This window comes from Haemaphysalis longicornis, unplaced genomic scaffold (genome assembly GCF_048455015.1).
Source record: "Haemaphysalis longicornis isolate Haplotype H1 unplaced genomic scaffold, Haemaphysalis longicornis Haplotype H1 scaffold_10, whole genome shotgun sequence".
Taxonomy (NCBI): Eukaryota; Metazoa; Arthropoda; class Arachnida; order Ixodida; family Ixodidae; genus Haemaphysalis; species Haemaphysalis longicornis.
The window spans coordinates 150,387,632-150,410,029 of record NW_027526204.1 but is presented as its reverse complement, the minus strand read 5'-3'; the positions used below and the strand labels follow the sequence as shown (position 1 = coordinate 150,410,029).

Sequence of the window (22,398 nt, the reverse complement as noted above, 5' to 3'; positions counted from 1 at the left end):
ATGGTAAACAGTGCGATCCGTTTTTGCACGTGGCGTGAGGGGTGGGAGTTGGGCCGTTGCGGCCCCGTGCTTGACGGTCTCCGTTTCGATCCCCATTTTAAGTCGTGTAAACCACCTCGGTATAAAACAAACGAGGAGCTTTTTTCTTTTTTTTCCTAAATGAGTCAAATCCACCTGCACGGGATTTCAGAAACAAGCGAAAATTTGTGACCGGGCCTAAATTCAACGCTGTCAAAGCTATTTATATGATACGTTTTACATATCAGCTTGGGGAAGTTGGCTTTGACAGCGTTGCACTCAGGTCCGGTAACACATTTTCGTTTGTTTCTGAAATTCTGTGCTGGTGGATTTGACTCATTTCGAAAAAAAAAAAAAAGCTCCTCCAATGTGCCCCAAGTTGGCAAGATTCCCAGCTTACTCGCTCAAGAGGTCGATCGTTTAAACACCGAGAAAAACCGTTGCAGGGGAGTGACATTTCACATAGGGCAAGGTGTGGACTCGGATGTGAACACTTTAAAAATAGCTTAAACAACTTTAAATAGCTTTTGTGCTATTTTTGTCAAAACGTGCTGCCCGTAGATTTAAAGCTAAAAGTTCCCGTGGCTTTGGAACCTGCTCGAGCGACGTCATCAACTCGAAATTGCGTACATAGCACGTTTTAGCCTTTGATATTAGCTGTGCGAAAAATATTTCGCGTTACAGTGAAGATCACCCGAGGAATCACCTCTGAAAGAACTTGGATTATCCGTAAAGTGGTAGTAGCGGAGTAAACGCAAGCTTCTGACGTTCCTCGGATATTTCTTAACGTGTCGTGTTCTCCTGTGTGTTTCTAATATTACGCGTTGGTTTTAACGCTATACACGAACACGCTCTCCTTCGTGTGATCTATAGAGTTTCATACTAATATATACTAGAGCGAGCGTTCGGTCATCTACCGGGAAGGCGCGTTCCACCTGTATTTGGCATGGCTCTTAAACTGGCTGGAAAGTTGCGTCTGGCTGCAAAAAGGCAACAATATTACTGTAAAAGGTTATTCAAATTTGTTTCGTTATTAAAAGTCGAAGCTTCAACGAGATTTATTTGTCAGGAATTATTTAGAAGCTTCGTAAAATGTGAACAAGGAAAAGATGTTACCCATTTTTGCTGATTTTGGCTTCGACACAAAAACGAAGCATTGTAGGCGACGAACTTCGCTAGCTGCAATTGCAATGGCGGTACCCACGACGGCCCGCGATTGCAGCGCCACATTTCCCTCTAGTGTGAATTAGTATGGAACTCTATGGTGTGGTCTGCTTAAGTAAAGGCGTGGGCAGAATTAGGCGTTGCGGGCGTGTTCTGAGGCAGCGGAGAGCGGTCAGAGAGACTGGATTTTATGGGTTATGGTTATGGGTTCTTGCTTAGGTAGTCCGTTCACAGGTTGCTACGCCGTCACGGTGTATACTTAAGCGTTTTTTGCATTTTTCCTTCGAATGCACCTTTGCTGCAGCTCTCAGGCGGTCGTTGCCTCGTTTCAAGCCGCGGCTTGAAGTGCTAATGGAATAAAAGTAACGCGAATTGCAAACCGCATTCCGGAGAAACCGCACAAGCCGAGGTCTGGTTTTAGATGTCCACGTGCTAAAACGGTTTCAGTCGGCTCCCGTCTTGGCTGAAAGTGCGACTGTGTACCTCACACGGGTTTATTGTGTATAAATTTCGGTTTTCTAAATTTCAATTACGTATTTCGAGTTGAAAAGAACGACGCTTCGTTTAGATAAGTGCTCATGGGTCAGTTTTGCGGGGACAATTTTTCGGAATTCTTCAGTAATTAGCACGCGGAAAAGTGCTGCTGATTGAGGTAAAAAACTAAAAAAAAAACTTCATGTTTTCAAGCCATTGAGAGTGTTGCGCTCATATGGTGCAATTCAGTTGCGCAGAGTTTATGCCCAGTACTTCCCAGTTGGGACGTCACTTACTTGTTGATTCACGTGTACATCAAAAGATAAAAAAAAAAGCCTCGCAAGAAATATTTAATACTGTACATTTAAATCGTATTTGGAATCCTGTAATGACCCCGTACGGTTTGCGAGTGCGTGATGACTTCTCAGCTTCGTCGTAGCTTTCTCTGACATTATATTGACGCGAACCATGCATTGGGTTTGTCTGTTTATGTTTTGTTTTTACTGCCTGGCCGCGCCCGGCTGTGTTATCTGTGTCCCACGGGAACCGCCTGTTCCATTCTTTATTTTTATGCCGTACGCGTTATCTCATTCTGATAAGGAGAGCGTTTCGCCCTAACGTCACTAGCCTAGAATAATCTTCTTTGATCTACAATGTTCTGGATGTAAATCGACGGTTCGAGAAGCACTCGCGCCGAAAGATAAAAGCCTGCAGAGCGGACGCCGCGGTATTCGATTCGCTGAAACTAGCCTGCGCACGTCACTTTGTTGACTGCTGCTTCGCCGCCTGTGTATTCTTCGAATTGTTAGGGGAGCACAAGTTCGCTCCAATAAACTTGTTTTTCCTTCAAGCCAACTGCGTCATCCTTCGCTTCGTGACAATATTATCGTACCATAAATTCGGTTTTTTAGACTTCTAAGCCGAAAACAGCTTTCTAATAGGAAAAAAATAATGGAGGATGTGGATCTTACGTACGTACATACATACATACATACATACATACATACATACATACATACATACATACATACATACATACATACATTTGAGGGTGTGTGTGTGTGTTACGGCGTGTAGGGAAAAACAATTTCCGAATCTTGTACTAAGTCGCGCAAGTTTTGAACCACATTGAAGCTGGAGGATTTCTTTCCATGTAAGCACTGAAGGACACACCACCAGGTATTGGATTAGGTTTGAAATTGTTTATTTACATGTTCCGTCGACGCTTTTCACTGTGGTAGTAGTAGTCATCGTCATATCCATCTGTATCGTCGTCTTCCTCATGCATGGCTGGCGGGCCCGGATCGTTTTGTCCGGAGGCCTTCACATTTCTCCCAAAAACGCGTCAGCACGTGCTAGAACCGTCGGCAACCGGCTCCGCGAGCGGGGCGTCTGTAGCGCCACCTGTCTTGCGCACCCCCCCCCCCCCCCCCCCTTGAGGCGCGGACTCACTTGAACTGTTCTCTTGGCATATTTTTTTTTTTTTTTTGCGAGTACCGCGCGCAAGCCTCGACGACGCCAGGCGCTCCTCATCGACGCCAGGCGCTCCTCATGAGATGCGTGCTCACGTCCGCGGTAAACAGCGGGAGTAACTATGATATCGGGTTTTTACGACGACTCCACACACATTACGGCCAGCAACTGCTAGCAGCTCCGCTGTTTAAAATATCCCGGTTTCGCGTCGTCGAACGTGCGCGCCGAAAAGTCGTGTCGAGTCTTGTAAAGGGTGCTTCACCGCAAGTATGCACATACTAAGAAAAAGCCAACTTCACGAAATAGGACGTGATGGGGTAGATTGTAGATCGAATCGAAGGAGGGCGTTTCCGCGTGAAAACGGGTTTGTATTCGTGAACAGAACACTCCGTTCAAGTATACCCTCACATGGGGAGTTTGTTAGTGTGTGGAATGCAAAACAAAATGGTGGTCCGCTAGCGCATGTGTTAACACAAAACCACGTGTAAGTGTCAGAACATCGCACTCAAAAGTGGGGTCCGCTGCTGTGAGTGTCAGCATGCCAGAATGCGAGCACCAGAAATAGCTGGAGTTTCGTCGAACTTTCGGCAGCAACTTTTTGTGACAGTTTTTGTTGAAATTACGAATACTTTCACGCACGGAAGTGATCATATTTCGGAGCCTGACCGTGAAAGTTTTTCCCGCTTCGTCGCACGAACTGTTTTGAACTGACAGCTCATTTATATGGGCCGTGAAACTTGGCCCAATGCATGGAACAAATGGTACGTCAGCGCATTTGAAATGTCTTGTTAGACTGTGTGATTCTTCTCTGGTTGCATCGCCCCTGTCGACTGGAAAGAAGGTGAAGGATAAGAGTTCCGCTTCACTGTATACTGTGGGCGCGAGAGGAATGGGAGTTCCGCCAATCATGATGATGATGGTGGTTGGCACCAGGCCGATGATGATAATGGTGATGACTGAGAGGGAAACTCCCGCCTCTCACTGGTGATGTCGTGGTACAATTACCTCCCCCGTCTTTTGTGTTTTTTTTTTTTTGCAATTTGAACACCAGAAAGCATTGCGTATGTAGTTTTGGATGTTAAGTAAGTTGAACTCTTGCGTTGTTAATTTGCTAGTATTCTATTTACGACTGTTGTTTAAAGTAGACTATCTTTGTCGGTGTCGTTTTTCGACTCGCCCGTCCTAATTTTCTGTCCCCTTTTGCTCTTTTCTCTTTTTCTTTCATCTCGTCCTGCAGACCCTGCACGTGCCGCTGTCCATGAAGTACAACTGCCCGAGCCAGTCTACGTGGAAGCTGGCCGTTACCTCGCTGCTTGCCGTGCTACGTGTCGGGCTGCCCATCGCACACAACAACGGTGAGCTTCGCCGTTTTGCAGCGACAGCTGTTAGTGGCAGACGTCCCCGCATTTCCCACCGGCGTGCGCGGAACCGTCCCCTGGTGGGAAATTGCTTGCGCGTGGCGGGGCAGGCGCGATTTTAAAGCGTCTTGTCTGTCTGTCTGTCTGTCTGTCTGTCTGTCTGTCTGTCTGTCTGTCTGTCTGTCTGTCTGTCTGTCTGTCTGTCTGTCTGTCTGTCTGTACGTACGTACGTACGTACGTACGTACGTTGTAGGTTCTTCTATACGCCACGCCGGTACCGCTTTTAGTTGCCTCCTCTGCCCTTTTTGTTTTCCGAAACATACTCTAAAGTTTCATATAGCAAGCGGAACACGTAGAAAGTGTGCTAAGTCAAATTAAGCCTTACGTCCTGCGGTATTTTGTTAGACATGTTCTAAGCACCGCCGCCGTATTCTAAGGGGATCTGGTGGCTGCGGATTTCGGGCTATTGGGCCCTGCGGTAACGCTTGTCGCCTTGTCTTGTCTTTACCTGACATCCTAACGGTTCGACGTGGGGCTTTTACTGCTCTTGGTTTTCTTTAGGTGACGAGTTTGCGCTTTGAAAATGTCGCGCGATATTTAGTGCCAGTAAATTTGTATGCGCAAAATGAGGTACGCGACGTTTCGGTGGTGGAAAATTAAGGGACGTTGCAGGGTTTCTTTCATCAGTTTAGTTGTGTGGAGGAAGAAATTGTTCGCTTTGCGTAATTTATCGAAGCTATTACAGGTAGTTGGGCGACTGTCAGGCTTCACACAATGTCTGCATCCATAGAGGCTCAAAAAACGCCCTTTTTTTTTTCTTCCTCCTCCACTTTCTCATTGCCTGCAGAAGGCCTCTTCAAAGACCTCTGGTCGGACCTGGCTACAACGCTCGAGGAGTTCCTTTTCTCCACAAGGTGAGTCTGCGGCTTTCTTTTTCCGGATCAAACCGCGATTGGGACGCTTAGTTCTACTTTTAGTGGAGTTCAATTTCCTTCTGGCATGTGGATTTCGTTTGGCGACATACCAGGATCTCTTGGTTACAAGTGCACATGGTACGCGGAATTTTTGTTAGTGTTACCCGCAATTCGCGATTACTCCTACTACATGCTGTTGCAGCGATAACTTTGATACTGAAGTCGGAGCACTTGTCGTTGGAGGGAACGTGTTAGAAGCTTGCAGTGTTAAGCTTAGCAAGATGGCATCTCGTACATTATGGGCATTCATTATTATGGTTGAATGTATACGCACAGACTGCTTTCCAGTCGCGATCACCCGTGACTGCGGGAGTTCGCCGTAAGCGTAATGTAGTTAAGAAAAAAAGAGGTCTCGGAGCTTTTAGTGTGGTAAAAGGGCTAGTTTCGTTTCGTTATACCACTTTATTTGCCTGTGTGTTCGTTAACCGGCTCTGTAGAAGCACTTGATCGTATCGAACCGTGACCCATGATGTATCTTTTTGTATATTTTTATTGTTCTTGCTAATTTACAGTTGTGTGCAGTGTTATATTCTTGCCCCTCCTGCTGGGGCCCTTAAACGGGCCTGCAGTATTCTGTAAATAAAATAAATAAATAATTCCGGGATGTTTCGGGGTCCTAAAACTTCGCGCCCTCCGCCGAACCTCGTCTTACGTTGACGAACTTGCAGCCGTCGTCGTCGTTTAATACAAGAGGACGGAGTACACCGCTTCTGGGGCGTTTAAATTTTTAGAAAGTTCGGGTTAATTCGTGTTTTGACGGAAGTCAGTGAGAAAAAAATTGACGCTGCTTGCACTATATATGGGTGCAAGGCTTGAGAAACAGCCGAGCCGGCGGCCCCTCTCCCTTCGTCGGAGACCCGGCTGTTGCACCTCACACGGATTTCCGCAATTGCCGCTCAAAGTTCCCCGTGATTGGCAGGTCCGGGTCGTTGTATGAAGTCTGCGGGGTTTCACATCTGCCCCGAAGTGGACCGCGTTAGCACGCGCTATTGAATCCGCGGCAACCGTCTTCGCGAACTCGGCGTCTGTGCTCCACACTTCAGGCGCGAGCGCATGTGAACTGGCGAGGAGAAGAGCCCGCGAGAGATCGAGCCACGAACGCTGGGCAGAGTGTTTTTCAAAGGTCGAGCTGGCCGACGCCGGGGGCTCCTCACGAGGCGCCCGCTCACGTGCGCTCGGTATTTTTTTCTTGACATTTTTTTTTCTGGTAACGCTATACAGCGGAACTAAACAGCTCTTCTGTTAAAAATAGTATGGTTACAGGTATTGGGTGTATTCGTGCGCACGCAAATACGCCAACTCTTCCGCAATCCCGTCGTGGCGCGAGTGAAGGCTGGTCATTCTCTAATTACGAGGGAGCGCGTTACGATGATGATGATGATGATGTTGTTGTTAGTGGTGGTGGTGGTGGTGGTGACTGCATTTTGGTTTGCGTACATTTATTGGGGCATACATGAGATCATTTGGAAAGATTAAGTTTGGACGACAGCACGAAATGCAGCTATTCAAGGCAGGCTGATAAGCCGGGAGGCGGTAGCAAGTGTACGCCGCTATAGCGCAGTAGTGCTTAGCGATAGTTTAAATGTACGTAGCGATAGCTCAGCGATAACTCAACTATGCGTAGCGACTGGAAAAGTGTGTGCAGTGATAGCGAATGTCTGCTTAGCGAGTGAAGAAGTGCATGTCGTCCGCGCGGACTATCCACGCGAAGACGTCGGTGCTTTTTTTCCCTGCCGCGGAAGGTAGCAAGGAGGAGCAAGCGTCTATCAGTGTCAGAACAGTTGATAAAGGCATTGTTTTGATGCAGACTCGCCCCTGTGAAGCCCAAAGAGTGTCTGGCGCAAAATTGTGGAAATAGAAGTGAAAGATTTCGTGCTTCATGTATTTCTCATCGAAAAATTAATGTCTGTCAAACAGGAGCAACTTACGGAAGCCGAGAATCACCATATGCCCTGCAATTCACAATGACTTTTAAGTCAAGAGCACTTTAGGAGCTCGCCTTGTCGTCGTAGCTCGCTCGCTGGACCCAAGTAGAGCCACACGACGTTCCGTCGTCGCGGCGTAACCCAAGAAAGCCAAGCGTTTTATAAAGCCATAAGCGCTCGAAACTCGTGAACCGCTGGCGCTTGTGATACATCTCCCCGTTGTTCTGCGCAAAGAAAACTCCGGGTACATTTGAGGTAAAATATACGTAATTAACCGGCAGCGCCCGCGTTCATTTATAGTTAGGAACGCTCGTGGGGTTGGTTTTTACGATAGTAAGCCAAAAAAAGTGGCAGTGCAACGCCGGAACGTGCGGGAGGAAAAGCGAGCACAAAAGGAACAGAACTCCCGCGCTCGCACAGTTCCAGGCAGGGAGCGCGCGAGCACTGCAAAGGCGGGAAATTTAGATTGCATTGGGTGGTATAGCGGTGAGCGGATGATGGCTACACCACCCATTATGGCGAATCACTGCTCTGCAGTTCCGACAACTTCCACATCGAGTGGAACGGCTTTAATTTTTATTTTGAGACAAATCGCTGGAGAAATATGCAATCCGAAATGTTCGCTCGACTCCGTCTGCTTCAAAGCTTCATTATCGGCCACTTCGAAGATTACAAGCTAATTTGTGGGCTTCGGCGAAGCTGTGTACGCAACGCGTCGTTGCTAGCTGTTCACGAATCTTTGCAAGCTGACTTTCGGTTAGCTGCAAGTACGGGCGTTACTCCTCGCCGACATTTATCCGTTAAAGCAGGAAACCGGTGAAACGCGTCAGTCATGATGTATTTTCGAAGGATACCATTTTGTTTACTTGACTACCTGTGACATCTTTTCGTGCTGTGGGCGGAATATTATGGGGATGTTTTATTTTGTAGCAACCTTTTTTGCGCGAGTTTGACGCCCTGTGAAGCACTTCATTTCGAGGTGTTATTTTTTAGCTGTCGCCGAACTTAGCAGTATAATGTCTATCGCGCCGTCCTCGCCGTTTGTTTTTCTTCTTTCGTGCTTGACAGATTAGGCGTGCATACGCAGCGACGAACACTTCGATTAGCATTTAGCCGGGCGCTCGTATTTATTTGTTTTTTCGTGTTATCTCACGGCGTCATCGTAACATCTCTTCGAGATTCCGTGCGTCCGTCGCGGAGTGCGAAAGATAAGATTACAGGAATCCACCTTCACCCAAGTCTGTTTTCTAACCGAGCAGTAGTAAATCTATCGATCAAACAATCGGTCAATCGAACTTTAACTAATATTTGCACTCGGCCCCCTTCTTTTTTTTAAATAGTATTCACATTTGCCACCGCATAATTTTTACACTATTTCTCCCTGAACGTACACGCTATGTTGCCGTGTACTTACGGGCTTTTAAGTGGCAATAGAAAGTTTTAGCTTAGCATGTTACCGTACCGTTTCCGTTGTACCAGGACCCGTCTGGGCATGTGCGCATTCGTACCGGTAAGGTAGCTTAGCTTACTTCGGGTGAGGGGTGGCCCTCCTGGCCGTGCCCGCTCGCGCATGCGGAGTCGGGTCCCAACACTCGCTGACGGTAGCGTAGCTAAAACTCCCTATAGGTAGCGCGTAGGTTACCGTTTCAACCAGCCGATCCAAGTGGCTGTAGCCGTCGTCAATGTCGCGCGCTCTCACTGCGCATGCGCAACTAGCCGCCGCAGTGTGCTTGACCGGCTCGATGAAGCGGGGTGGAAGGTTGGAGGGGGGGGGGGGAGGAGGGAGGGAATGCCGCCTCGCCGCTGACGTCATCACACTCCCCGCTGCACGGCGCCCCGCTCCGGAAGTTTCATCGGCTCCGGCTTCGCCGCCACGGCTTTCACGGTAGCAGGGCCAACAGGTTTGAGTGTCCTGTTCTTACGCATGTCCTCACGCTTCCATCACTTGTGGGCAGCCGTAGGTCACGAGGACGCGAGTTCGATTTCCGGCCGCGGCGGCCGCTTTTCTGACGGAGGCGGAAAGCGAAAACGCCCGTCTCTCGACATTTCGGCGCACGTTAAGATGCCCAAGTGGGCAAAATTGATCCGCAGACGTCTAGTACCCCATAGCCCAGGTGCATCTTTGGCGCGTAAAACAAATGAATCAAACGCTGGCCGCCCTTGACGCGACAGCTTCACCAGGATCACAGCTGTCCTCCGCGTGCGCCCGTTGTACTCGCGTGCCGTTACGTTCACCTGTCGAGGGCCTGCCTCAGGCGAACTCTTGCCGCCCCTCTACCGGGGTGCCAGGTTAGCGCGCTTGTCTCTTGCTCTAGAGACCAGAGCTCGAACCCTGCACCAATTTGAATGCGTTTTATTTATTTTCTCTTCATAGCGGCAGCCTTTTTGGTACCTATCGGGTTGACGCCGACGGCGGGAACTTTTCCCTCTGGATGAGACATGCAAGGCTTTCGCCTTGATGAGCGCGACCGCCAGTGTTTGCGAGATTTCGGTGCACGGTAAAGGACCACAGGTGGTTGGTTATGAAGTTAATCCGGATTCCTGAAAATACGGGGCAGGCCCACAGACCAGGCACCGCTTTTATGCGTAAAACTTATACTTTAACTTTGAGCTCTTTCCCCCGCAAGGCACGCAACTCTCCCCTTGAAACGAATTAGCGATTAGACGCCCTCATTGCGCAACCGCATAGGTGCTGGCTTGACCTTGGCTGAGCATGAAGGTCAGAGTCAGTAATCACGTTATTAATCGAAAGGGGGCATGAGCGCCCTGAGTGGGTGGATGTCAGATTGACGCTGCGAGCGTGTGTGCCTCGCTTTTGGGTAGACGCTTTCATTGCGCAACCGCACGAGGCGCTGGCTTGACCTTGGCTGATCTCCAAGGTCAGAGTGACGCTACCAACGCTACGAGCATTTGTATCCGCTTCCTGAGCTTGCACCTTGTGTAGAGTTCGCTCTAAACACGTAGCGAACGCCATATCCGCTCTGAGATTTTTATGTCGTCGTGCTCTGGTTATAAATCACTTCGCCGCTCAGCCTTTTCTCGGATGAGCGGCGCGTTTGTAAAAATGGCTGAAAGGTTGTGTTCTTGGGTTGAAACGCGGCCAGCCCTCAGCGCGTTTATGTTTCTGCTCTGTGCGTCATACCTGAACCGTCAATAACGTCAAGGAAGAATTTGTAGAGCACTTCAACTGCGTTCTTGGTCGTCTTTGTCCAAACAAAACAACAGTCTTCCGGGCCGGCGGCGTATACGTCGTCTGTCGGACCGAATTGTCTGCCGGGCTGCGCCGCCTGAATATGCCCTTTTTTTTAAGTGCGGAACACTTTAGGGGCTCGCCTTGTCGTCGTAGTTCGGTCGGTGGACCCAAGTAGAGCCCCACGGCGTTCCGTCGTAACGGCTGCAGCCGTCGCGGCGTCCTCCGGAGGCTTCGAAAGTGAAGCGGTTTATATAGTCACAAGCGTTCGAAACTCGGGAACCGCTGGCGCTTGTCATACACCTCCCCGTTGATTTGCGCAAATAAAACTGCAGGTACATTTAAGGCAAAATATACGTAATTAACCGGCAGTGGGCGCGTTCATTTAGTTAGGAATGCTCGTGGGGTTGGCTTTTACGATAGTAAGCGAAAAAAGGTGGCTGTGCAACGCCGGTACGTGCGGGAGGAAAAACAAGCACAAAAGGAACAGAACTCCCGCTGGCTCAGTTTCAGAAAGGGGGCGCGCGAGCACTGCGAAGGCTGGAGTTCCTGTATATCGCTTAGCGCAAGAGTTGCGCGTCTGATTGCCACATGTCGCGGGTTCCAGTTGACAGGAAAGTCCGCTTTCAGTGCTGCGCACAAGACCCCGTCCGTATTCAGTCAGTTCTGCTCAACTGAGCGTCGGCGGTTGTGGAAGCGGCGGCGGCTCAGCCGATAGCAGCCGAGAATCGTGCGTCAGTTTGTGTCCGGCCATTCCTCGCCACTCCTCCCTGCCGCTGCCGCTGGCGCGGCGCCCTACATACGAGAAGGGTGGCTTTCCCGCACGACCTGGAACTCAAGATGGCGGATGGACGCGCAACTCTGCTCCCCTAGGGGAACTATATACAGAAACTCTAGCGAAGGCGGGAAATTTGAAATGCATTGGGGGGGGGGGGGGGGGGGTAGCAGTTAGCTGATAAGGGCACCGCAGCCCATTATGGCGAATCACTGCTCTGCACTTCGGAGAGCTTTGACATTTTAATTTTTCCTTTGACACCGCCAGTTTGGGGTGCACGTGCTATCGGCAGTGTTCGGGCTCTGACCCGCGTGTTTTAAAGCGGAAGCTTTAGATGTCTCCTATAACGCGAAAAGTGAGCGTTGTCTTCAGAATGAATGGTACCAGAATGGCCGCCGCTGTAAAAAGAAAACAACTAAAAAGACATTTGCGATCGTGTGTGATTTGAACTCTTTAGAGTGTGATCCAATTGTGTTACCCATGAACCTTTTCTTTCCACTGTGGTGCTAACTTGACTTGACCCGTGCTAACTTGACAGCCTGCCAGAGCGGGAACAGCAGTTTGCCTACTGCGCGCTGCGTGACTGGTGAACGCGACGGCACGTGAGTGGAACAGGTTTCCGGCGATGAGAGTTATGACCATGGGGAACCTGCCGTGTGAATTGCGGCTAGTCTGTTTTTCGGAGCAATTTGCGTCAAAAGACGAAGAAACGAAATCGAAGATACGAGAACGATGTAGCAGTAAAGATGTGTTTTGCTAATCGCAATGCTGTCGCCTTCAAAGCACCAATGCGGTCTTCAGTTCCCGGGGAATTTTTCGCTTCGCACCTCGGTATTCGGCAGACTGTCGGACGTACAGTCTTCGTCGAGATATTCTAGGTCACCTCTAGCTTTACTTCAAAAAAGCTTTACTTCAAAACGTGACTGGATTTTTAACGGTGGAGCTGTTGTAGGTGGAGCATTTTTGTGAGTCTGCTGTAGGTCATGCGTCACGCAGGTTGTCATACCCACCGATAGAGGGCGCAGTGGTCTCGCAGGGGCGGGTTCCTTTCCCACGCGCCAGGGAAGCGAGGGGGGAGGGAGCCTCCCGCCGCTGACGTTAGCTGCCGATTCCCTTGCGCGAACCGTAGAATCGTGCGAACCGTAGACGATTCCTTCGCGCCGTCGCCGCGCGAACTGTTCGTGGGGCGACGGCGCTGTCGTTCTAGGGCGTGCGCCCGTTGACGTGCGGGCTGACACAAGAGAACCACAGCTCCGCTGTTAGAGCAGATCTCACACTGGGTGGAGGCGGGTTTAAATTCTTTTTTTTATATAAGAGCGAGTGAGTGACATCGAAGTGGGTTTTCGCCCGCTTTCTGAGATAAAGCGTTATGGTATCTCATTCCAGAAGTAAGCTTATATCTTGAATTCCTTTTAGCCTAGCAATTTTGTCCTAGGCTTGAGCCTCCGCGGTACTGGGTAGCGCATCGGTTTTCATTGTTCTCGTGGGTTTCTAGAAAACCTTCGAGCGTTTGAGCCCTGATTGCGCTTGCCGTTTCTGTGCCACCTTTGGAGAACCCTTCACATTGTGTTTCGTTTCTGTGGTGCGTAACTATCCGAGGCTCCCCATACGAATCGTTGGAGTTGGTGTCTATGGCACCGGCTTTTTTTTTTTTTTTTTTTTCTCCTCGGGCAGGCGCATGCGACCGCCCGAGGTCTCACTTGCCGGTAGATCGCAGCTGACTCACCGCCCCCACGCGAGGAACCCGTTCCTTCGGGTGACGAACTCAGGACATTTCAGAAAATAATTTCTCATTATAAGCTCGGTCGCAAGACCGATCCAGCGGTGGATAACCGGCTGAAATTGTGAATCGGGGTGTTTCCGGGTCCTCAACTGTACAGCAAATGGCATCCGGAAGTCTTTAATCCTAGACGCACTCACTGCAATAGCATTGCAGACCTAGTCCACGTGGTCGGGACATGCCCTTCCTATAAGGACCCGAACAGAAATGTGGACTGTTGGGAGACCTTATTACTCAGCCACAAAGTAGAAGAGCAACGCGAAGTCATCGGTCTCGCCCTGACCGCCGCCGAATCCCAAGGGATTCCGGCCGACGGTTAGAGGGGGCGAACGGGGGTCTAGGCTAATAGGCTAATGCCCTCTCCCTCTTCATTTTAGACGGGGGCAAATAAAAGCTCTATCTCTCTCTCTCTCTCTCTCTCTCTCTCTCTCTCTCTCTCTCTCTCTCTCTCTCTCTCTCTCTCTCTCTCTCTCTCTCTCTCTCTCTCTCCTCGGGCTAATGGAAAGGAGAAAAACTAAAGGTTGCGGCCCCAACGCGTTTACCGACTCCTTATGGGCAGTACGTCATCCACTTGGCCGGGGCTGTTTGTTTCTTTGCCTAATCAGGTTACCTATCTTAGAGCAGGCCTCGCACGCGTGCGCTAACCTTTCGTGGGATGAAAAGTAAGAACGTAGACAAACCACCTGCGCAGCACACGTTGTTCCACGTAAGCTACAGCTTGATGGCTTATACATGTTACGACAAGACAGCTGCTGGAAGCAACGCAGAAAGCAACCTACCTGATGCCGCCGCCGCATCTACGTGACGTCACCGGTTATGGACGAGCGTCAAAGTGTGACGTCATGCAGTGACCACCGCACGTCGGTGTCCACGCATCATGTTTTCATTATTTAAGCTGTTACGTTGCGCTATGATGGACCGAAATGTGCGGACAAAGAGCCACGATACATCTTTTTAAATGAAAAGAGCGGCAAAAAAAAAGCGGGGAAAAAAAGCGAACGGCAACTGTGCTGTCCGTCTATGAAGGAAAAGGCTTAGTAGTGACATCTCTTGGCTGTTTCCGTGCATTGCAAGAAGATTGGTGGAAGTAAAGGAATTTTTGATGGCGTAAAAAATTTCGGGCACTTAAGGTTTTCGCCTTAAAGAAAGACGGCGCAGCTTGCACGAGTGGTGCGAGGCCGGAGAAACAGCAGAGCTGGCGGCAATTCTCTCCCTTGCAGAGACCCGGCTGTTGCACCTTACATGAATTTCCGATGCTGGTGGAAGTTCTCCATGACTGCAGGCCCGCATCGTTTTGTCCGAAGGTTTTCGCATCTCTCCCAAAGTGGACCGCGTTAGCACGCGCTAGGATCCGCGGCAACCGCCTTCGCGAACTCGGCGTCTGTGCTCCCCATTTCAGACGCCGACGCACGTGAACTGGCAAGGAGAACAGCCCGCTAGAGATCACTCCACACGAGCGCAATCGCATAGAAGCCGGTTACATAACTGGAGGGATCCATCTCGGATTTCGACCACGGGAAGCGTTTCTTCCCCTGGTTCGTCTCTTTTTGGTTCATGCGGCTGCGATCTCTTAGTTATTTTCTGTTGTGTTTATGGGTTAGGTCATCCCTTTTTCGTTCTTTTATTGTTTTTTCCAACCTCCCAAACCCACGTGTGCGTTTGACTTACCGTCTTGTAATGAGGCGGCCTGGGATAAGGCGAGATGAAATGGTTTTTGCACGCTATATGGGGGCCTAAACTCGTTGTTAGTTTTTTTTTTTTTTTTTTTCCTACTTCAAAGTTACCCCTTCTCGCTCGAATACTTGTGATTTCAGGGGTCGCGCACTTCGTGCCAATACAAGCTTTTTTCTTTCCAATTGGCTGCACATGTTCTTGTTTTCCGCCGCTGTATTTCCATACCCCTAGGGCCTTTGGGGTGGCCCAGTGGTGATTTTGCCGGTTTTACGGCGTAGAGATCCCGGGTTCGATTCCTGGTACCTCCCTAACCACATTTTCTTTCTTGAGGCGTGCACTCCTTGCACCTGCTCGTCGGCCCTTGCCTCCTCGCCACTTTCCCTCACACTAGGTGAGCTGTAAAAGGCGCAAAGGCTTATCGGGCAACACTTTCTAGAAAGGTTTCCCTTTCCAGTTGGTGTTGCATCGGTACGTCGCCTCCTCACGTTACTTCCGATTCAAGAGCTCTCATGGTCTCTGTACGCCGGAGGCCTTCAGGCGAAGTGTGCGTGTTTATCTTCTTGCACCGAAAAAAAAAAACTCTTGCGTCGCGCATTCAATGAATAACAACGATTAATCCTTCTTGAGGCTTCTCTGAAAGGTAGTTTTCTGGTAACGCTCCACGGCGGAACTAAATGCTTAAACAGCTTAAACAGGGGTATTTCCGCTGGAAGCTTTTACGCCGAATGCCCTTTCCCGCCACTTTGGTTACCGGCATCATCGACTGTTGCACGTTGCTTGTGAGAGTCCTTCTGCTTACGTGCTTTGAAGACGAAAGCCTGGCCGTAGTTTGAAACTGCTATAGCTTGTATTCACTGGTGAGGCGCGCTTGCAGGCAACCATGTGAGTGCGCCGTTACTGGTTCCGTCGGGCTCCGCGGCATGGCGGTACTTGTCCGTGCTAAACACATGTGTGCTGGACGTTCCAAACTATACCGCACCAAGCGCAAAGTAGTGCCTCGACTGCAGTGTGAGTGCGATTAATATAACATCTCTGTTGACACCACCGTTGAGATCGGGTTGAAACGGAGCAGACGACGCACGCCGGTGTTTTTGTTTTTTTTCTTCGGGTGCGGGCGCAGTGGCACAAGCCGTGCCACATCGAGTGTTGACAAGCGAAAAAATTGACAGCTAAACTTTTCAATGAACACCACCTATATACTTCACTGCTACATCGTCTTGCTTGTTAACAGCGCAAATAAAACAGGACACAAAAGGAAGAAGGAACGGACACAGCGCTGTGTCCGTTCCTTCTTCCTTTTGTGTCCTGTTTTATTTGCGCTGTTAACAAGCAAGACTATGTACCAACTCGCCCAGTCGTCAGTTTTAAGAGCGAATGCTCTTTATAAGCGACCCCAAACCATCCACCGCCGGCGGCGGCGGCGGCGTTGGCGTCCGCAGTGCTCCTCTACATTTAAAAAAGAAACAGCATCCGGCGCCAGGTTTCGATCCGAGGACTTTGCGGCCGCAGCGCGACGCGCTACCGACTAAGCCACGGAAGCCACGCTGATATCACTGTGAGTAACGCGCCTTATATCTTTAACGCATTCAAACTACGTCGTCAGCGGCGTGCGTTGGCGACTCAGCGGCGTTATAGCGGCTTGATAACTGCGTGGTGTACACGTGATACTACAAACCCGATGGAAGAGATGGAAGAGAAGGCGGCGAGGCGGTGGGCTGGGGGGCCGAGCGCAAGCGCCGCAAGCGGGCCGACAACCGTGCATTCGCACTTTCACATTCTCCCCCTCGGGGAAATGCGGGGGAATTTTTTTGCTACATCGTGCTTGCGTGCGTTTCTTCACCTTCCGCCGTCTTTGGCGTGGACTACTTCGACACGCTTGTCTAGCGACACTTCTCGCTGCAGCTTCGACAGAATCGTAGTTCTCCGTGGCTGGCTTTCTACACACGTGCCGTCACGTCCATCGGTCACGCGGCACGCTAACTAGGCCAACTTTTGTCCCGCCACTTGCAACCTGTGGAGATAGCGTGCTGATTGATTGATTGATTGATTGATTGATTGATTGATTGATTGATTGATTGATTGATTGATTGATTGATTGATTGATTGATTGAAGGGTTTAACGCGCCGACGCAGCGCAGGCGATGAGGCGCGCCGTAGTGGAGGGCTGCGGATTAATTTTGACCACCTGGGGATCTTTAACGTGCGCCGAAATCTCGTACACACGTGCGTTTTTGCTTTTCGCCTCCATCAGAAAAGCGGCCGCCGCGGCCGGGAATCGAACCCGCGACCTCGGGCTCAGCAGCGCAACGCCTTAGCCACTGAGCCACCGCGGCAGGTGAGATAGCGTGCTGGTAATTCCACTCGGATCCTACTCCAGGCACCCGGGTTCGATTGCCGTGCTAACGAAATGGTGTTTTTGTTTACTCTTTAGAGAGGCGGTCGTTTTCTGACAACAACGATGGGTTTTGGCATAATGGGACACTTAAATGCCAAATGCGCTCAAAATGTCGACCTCTTGAAAACCTTATTTCCGTATACAAGTCTGCCTAAAAGACGGCAAGATACAAAATATGACAGCTGAAATACGCGTATGTGTGAAGCAAACGACCAGCAAAAAGCGGAGACTTTGAAACCGAAATTGAGGAGAGCGCGGCCGTTACGGCCAGGCTGAAGTGAAGTTGAAATGACGCTGAAGCAAACCTGCGTGCGACTGATTCGAGCTCGCAGCAGTCCTAGGAGAAGCGCGCCCAGCAGAGCTCGACCAGCTTTCCTGACTGGTCGGAGGACCGCGGACCCGGCCGGCCGCAGTGTCACTTCCGCTTCATGGCTGTTTGCGCAATCCGCCGACAGGTGCAGCGTTGTCTGCGACGGAGCTATTTTAAACGTTTGCAAGGCACCTCACGTGGCTACCAGTCATGTCCTATAGTTGGTTCGGTGGTGCGTTACTGTACGTTCGCATCTTGTAAATTCATTTTGAAGGCTGTAAATGCATTGTAAATTTATTTGGGGCAGAGTGGCTGCCAGTTGACCGTAAACGCAATAGGGTTCGGCCAAGGACTCAATGGAGGGATGCAGAAGGGTTTGCTGAAGGGCCAGTTGGTGCATTGTATACTGCAAAGACAAACGGCGCAAAGGACAGGACGAAGTATAAAGCAAGGCGCCTGTGGTTTGTGGTTCTTTACTTCGTCCTGTCTGTTGCGCTGTTTGTCTTTGTAGTACGATGGAGGGATGAACTACGAAAATTTGGGGGAAAGGGTGGGCGCAGTTAGCCCTCGACAGACGTGACTGGAAATATTCGGGAGAGGCCTTCGTCCTGCAGTGGACACAACCAGGCTGATGATGATGATGATGACTTCATATGGTCGGCGGCTGTGCACAAAGCCCACTTGACCCGCCCAATCCCATCCACACTTATGAGCTTTGGGAGAGCGCCTTGGCCAGCTCTTCCCTCGACGTCCAGCGCAAGTTGGTGGAGAGGGCAGAAGACGCGGCCCGTGCCAATGGACTCCTGGAATGAGGAGGCCACCCTGAAGACTCTTTACTAGGAAACAATAAATATGTTTAGTCTCTCTCTGTCTCTCTCTCTCCACGTTCAAAATAAGTTAGGCCGAGGTGAAATGCAGTTGCCCTTTAAGGCTGTCGCCTTAAAACGGGGAACAAAGTGTTTAATTCCGCTGAAGGCGTTTTCCCCGAGTTCCCGTTCCCGTTACTACTTTCGTTGCCGACGCAGTCGACCATTGCGCCCGGCTTGTGCGTCTTCCGCGACGCTCACCTTTGAAGCGAACTTTGCGGAACAGCATCAGCGCGATGCTGACACTTGCAGCCCTTTGCGGAAATCGCGTAAACAATATCAGCGCGCAAGTACCGAAAGTTTATTGCCGAAAATACGACAAAAAACTTGCGCCTGGCGTCGCGATCTTCAAGCACGCGTTGTCAGTCCTTGCCTTCGACCTCTTTTTCTTTTTTTCCTTCAAGTTTTTGTCTTTGGAGATCCGATCATGTCGCCCGCATCTAAAGGTGGCGCAAAGTGGCGGGCTTTAAGGCACGTGACCCAATCTGTCGCCTGTGTACCATTGTTCGGCGTTGTTTATCTCTCAGACGACGTAGACTTTTTTTGTCACAACAATGCAACGCTGCTTCACTTCGTGGACCTTCGTCTCATTTCGCCTTGTCTTTTTTCGCGTTTTATTTATTTATTTTCCTCGTTGGTTGCGCACCAATACAGAAGATTCCGGCCGTGTTGTCACTCTGGAGGAATTCTGCACGTATTTTTGGGGGTGTCTGCGTTGGTGTGTAACCTTTGCATTCCCGAGTGCGCGCGCTGTGACTTTTGCGAGCGAGTTGTGTGCGTCAGAACGCTGCAACCGCGGCATGCGCGCCCTTCTTCGATGAAAGTCGCCCAAAACCATATACCATTATATACGGGATTGCGTTGATTTGTCGCCGCGTGTTAGGAAATAACACCCGGGGTTCGTTCCAAGGGCATCGGTGTCGACTTGTTTTTCTCGATATCTCTGGGGGGGACGTGCGTCATCTTTGAGCCGTGCGCGCGCGAGCGGTTACGGAATCTGCTGAGGACGCTGCACCGACATTGTCATGCACCCTTTCAAGTTGAGGCGCCGGTTTGGCGCGTCGGTTAGGGTGAAGTCATATTTTTAACTTACTTAATTTGCGAGCTGTGCTCTCGGAAGAATTTGAGGCGTTCACAGTTGCGGCACACTACACACGCACGCACCTACGCAGTGTGAGCGTTTGTTTCGTACAGCCGACGATTAATTGTTGACGACTGCCACGTAGGACTGCAGGCAAAGTGCCGATTTGCCATCCGTTGGTGGGATAAATCTCTCGCATCCGTGAATACCCATGATAATTGTAATTTGTCCATAATCATCATCAAACGACGATCCTTTTGTTGTCACCGACGGACTGAGTAATACAGGCGTCCATTGGAACTGCTGCACTCCAGTGCACAATCTACTGTGTCCTTACAATATACGGTATACGGTACTAAGCACCTCGTCGGGGAGTCATCCTGGCTCAAATTGAGAGAAAAGAGGGTGGCTGGGCTGCTCGTGTAGTGAGGACAACTGGCAACCGGTGGGCCACCGAGGTAACAGAATGGATGCCGAAAATTTCGATTCGAAGTAGGAGGAGGCTGATGACTCGGTGGAGGGATGAAATAGACATTTTGTGGCTGGGAATGGATTCGGGCGGCGCGGGACATTAGTTGCAAGTGATTGGGAAAGGCCTTCATTCTGCAGTTGGCTTAAACAGGCTATTGGTGATGATGATGACGATGACCACTCAGTAATTGGAAGTGAACGGGAAAGGCCGTCTTCCTGGGATGGACGTAAATAGGCTGTCGTTGTTGTTGATGATAATGACTGTATGACGTACCATGCAATGCGGCACATACATGCGTCGCTCGAGATTTCTGGAGCTGGGGTCCATTAAACGTTTTGGCAGGATGAAGTCGTTCGATAGTCTTTTCTCATGACGGACAAAGCACTCGCCAGTTTTAGATAACCGAAAAATTACTAGAAACTCAACTACCCCGTTGAGCCAACGACCCGCAACCCGCCACGATGGCTTATTGGCGCTGGCTCGTTGGATAAGCCCAGCCTGGCGGCACTTGTCAAGAAGACTGGCCGCGTTTCGAGCAAGCACCTTGGGCAGGTTCCGTTTGCTTCACAGCGAAGCTGTGTAGAGATCCTTTTCGGCAACACGGCCTCCGTACCGCTGACCTACGTGCATGCAGCGTTCCAGTTGGGTTTGGTTACTAGCGTTACCGCAGGCAGACGTAAAAAAAAGGACACACTACCACGCTAGCCCCTTCTTTACGTCCTTGTCGAGTTATGACAGTGATGTCTTATGCTCGATGCCGAATAGCCGAACATACGCGTATTTCTTGACCTATACACGCGCGTCGACGTAGCCTGGCGTGAGCGCCCGTAGAAGTGCGTACTCTGGTTTACAGTGGATCTCCTCGATTTACCAGTCCTGGACGGTCCGCGGGCACTCCGAGGACTGCGATCGGACCGGAAGTCCCATAGGAATGCATGGGAAAATCGAGCGCCATGTCGTGTCTCAGGCAGTCCCATGGCGATCCGGGAGTCGGGACTGATAATCGAGGAGGCCCAGTAAATGCATTTGTACGCGCCTATTGCGCCGAAGTCTTTGCGGACTGAATATGCGCGCCGAAAACACGAGCCAGTTCCAGTCGCCCCTCCGTGCGGTGGGTCAGCAGGGAGAGCGGGGGGCGTTTCTTTCCGCGTTAAAAATGGTTTGTCAAGTAAGAAGAGAAGTCTCGGTTAGACCATTCTTCGTTCGGGTCTAATTTAATGGTCAGAAGTAATAAGGGAGGCTCTGTTGAAGCGGGTCCAGCGGCGTTAGGCCTAGCCGCCTGCGGGGTGATGGTCGCTGCCATGGGGCCACCGTCGACGTTATGCGCGCAACAGCATACGTATACGCGAGCAAATACACCAAGGCGTGTCGGGAAATACGTGTGCGCGTTCGCCGTGACGTAACGTTAGTCGAGCACGTGGCGTCTTAGTAGGTAAGCGGAAACCTTAGGTAGGTCACGTAGGCCTTATCAGGAGAACCTCGAAGGGCCCTGATGGACAGACAAAGCTCAGCCGCCTGTACCGTTGACTTTGTAGGCACTGCGGGCGCACACTTAAACTTCTGTCGAAGAGCTGCTTTTCTTCCGAGCTGGAATGGCTTAACTCGAGGATTCGATCTGGTGCGCAATTTTCAGTTAGGTCCATTTTGTGTCCGCCTCAAAGTGTACATTTTGAGCGAGCCCTGATTGGCTCAGAGCAGACGACCCGGATGTGACGCAAACAAGCAAGGAAGGAGGCAGGGCGTCGGTGTGTGTGCATGTCAGTGGTCAGAGCCGCGCAATTGCAATTACGTCACGATTGAAATGGGCGCGAAATGGAATTTTTCGAAACGGACACAGCATACAATTCCACCTCTGGTCGCCATTTTAACTACAAATTTTGGCGCGAAGCCGGCGATCCCAAGGGGGCTATCATGTTATGTTTTGACTGATGGGAACGTGTGACTACTTTTCAATTGGCCTTTGTTCGGGGACCTAAACGATAGCATCACGTGCTTGCCATTTTTATGCAAACGAATGAGACACTTTGAAGGTCACCTTCCACAACATTTTTCGTATTTTTGTCCCTGGGACATTCCTTTCGTGTAAAGTCAGTGCATATAGCCGTCTGTGTTGCAAAACCACTTTGAAGAATACTTTCGTTGCTTGCTTGTTTTATATCCCTTTTTAGCGTACAACCAAATTGTCAGTTTTTTTTTATTACTATCGGTTGGAAAAACACCCTGCGAAGACGTATTTTTTTTTTCTTGTCGTTGCTTGTTTCGTGTCGTTGGGCGTTTCGCCTTCAGCAGTGCATTACCCTCAGTAGGGTTACCCCCAGAATGTGTGTTTTGCTTCTGCCTTAACTTCGAAGCTTTGTCAGTTATTATCCATCGATAACGTAGTTTCCGCACGAATGATTCTTTATTAAACAAATCCGAGGGCGCCTGAGCACTTATTATGAGCTGTGAATGATGCGAAATCAATACTGT

The 22,398-nt window shown here is 50.2% G+C and overlaps 1 protein-coding gene across 4 annotated transcripts in view; it reads left to right on the top strand.

Moving 5' to 3' along the window:
• Nucleotides 1-22,398, top strand: part of Mon2 (Mon2 homolog, regulator of endosome-to-Golgi trafficking) — a 206,971-nt gene that overhangs the window by 165,307 nt on the left and 19,266 nt on the right. For 3 of the 4 annotated variants that reach the window (XM_077691219.1, XM_077691216.1, XM_077691217.1), the window contains 2 exons: nt 4,367-4,484; nt 5,335-5,401. In XM_077691219.1, the coding sequence (XP_077547345.1) occupies nt 4,367-4,484; nt 5,335-5,401 (185 nt within the window). The remainder of the gene's footprint in view (nt 1-4,366; nt 4,485-5,334; nt 5,402-22,398) is intronic. The other variant, XM_077691218.1, reaches the window with a different exon arrangement.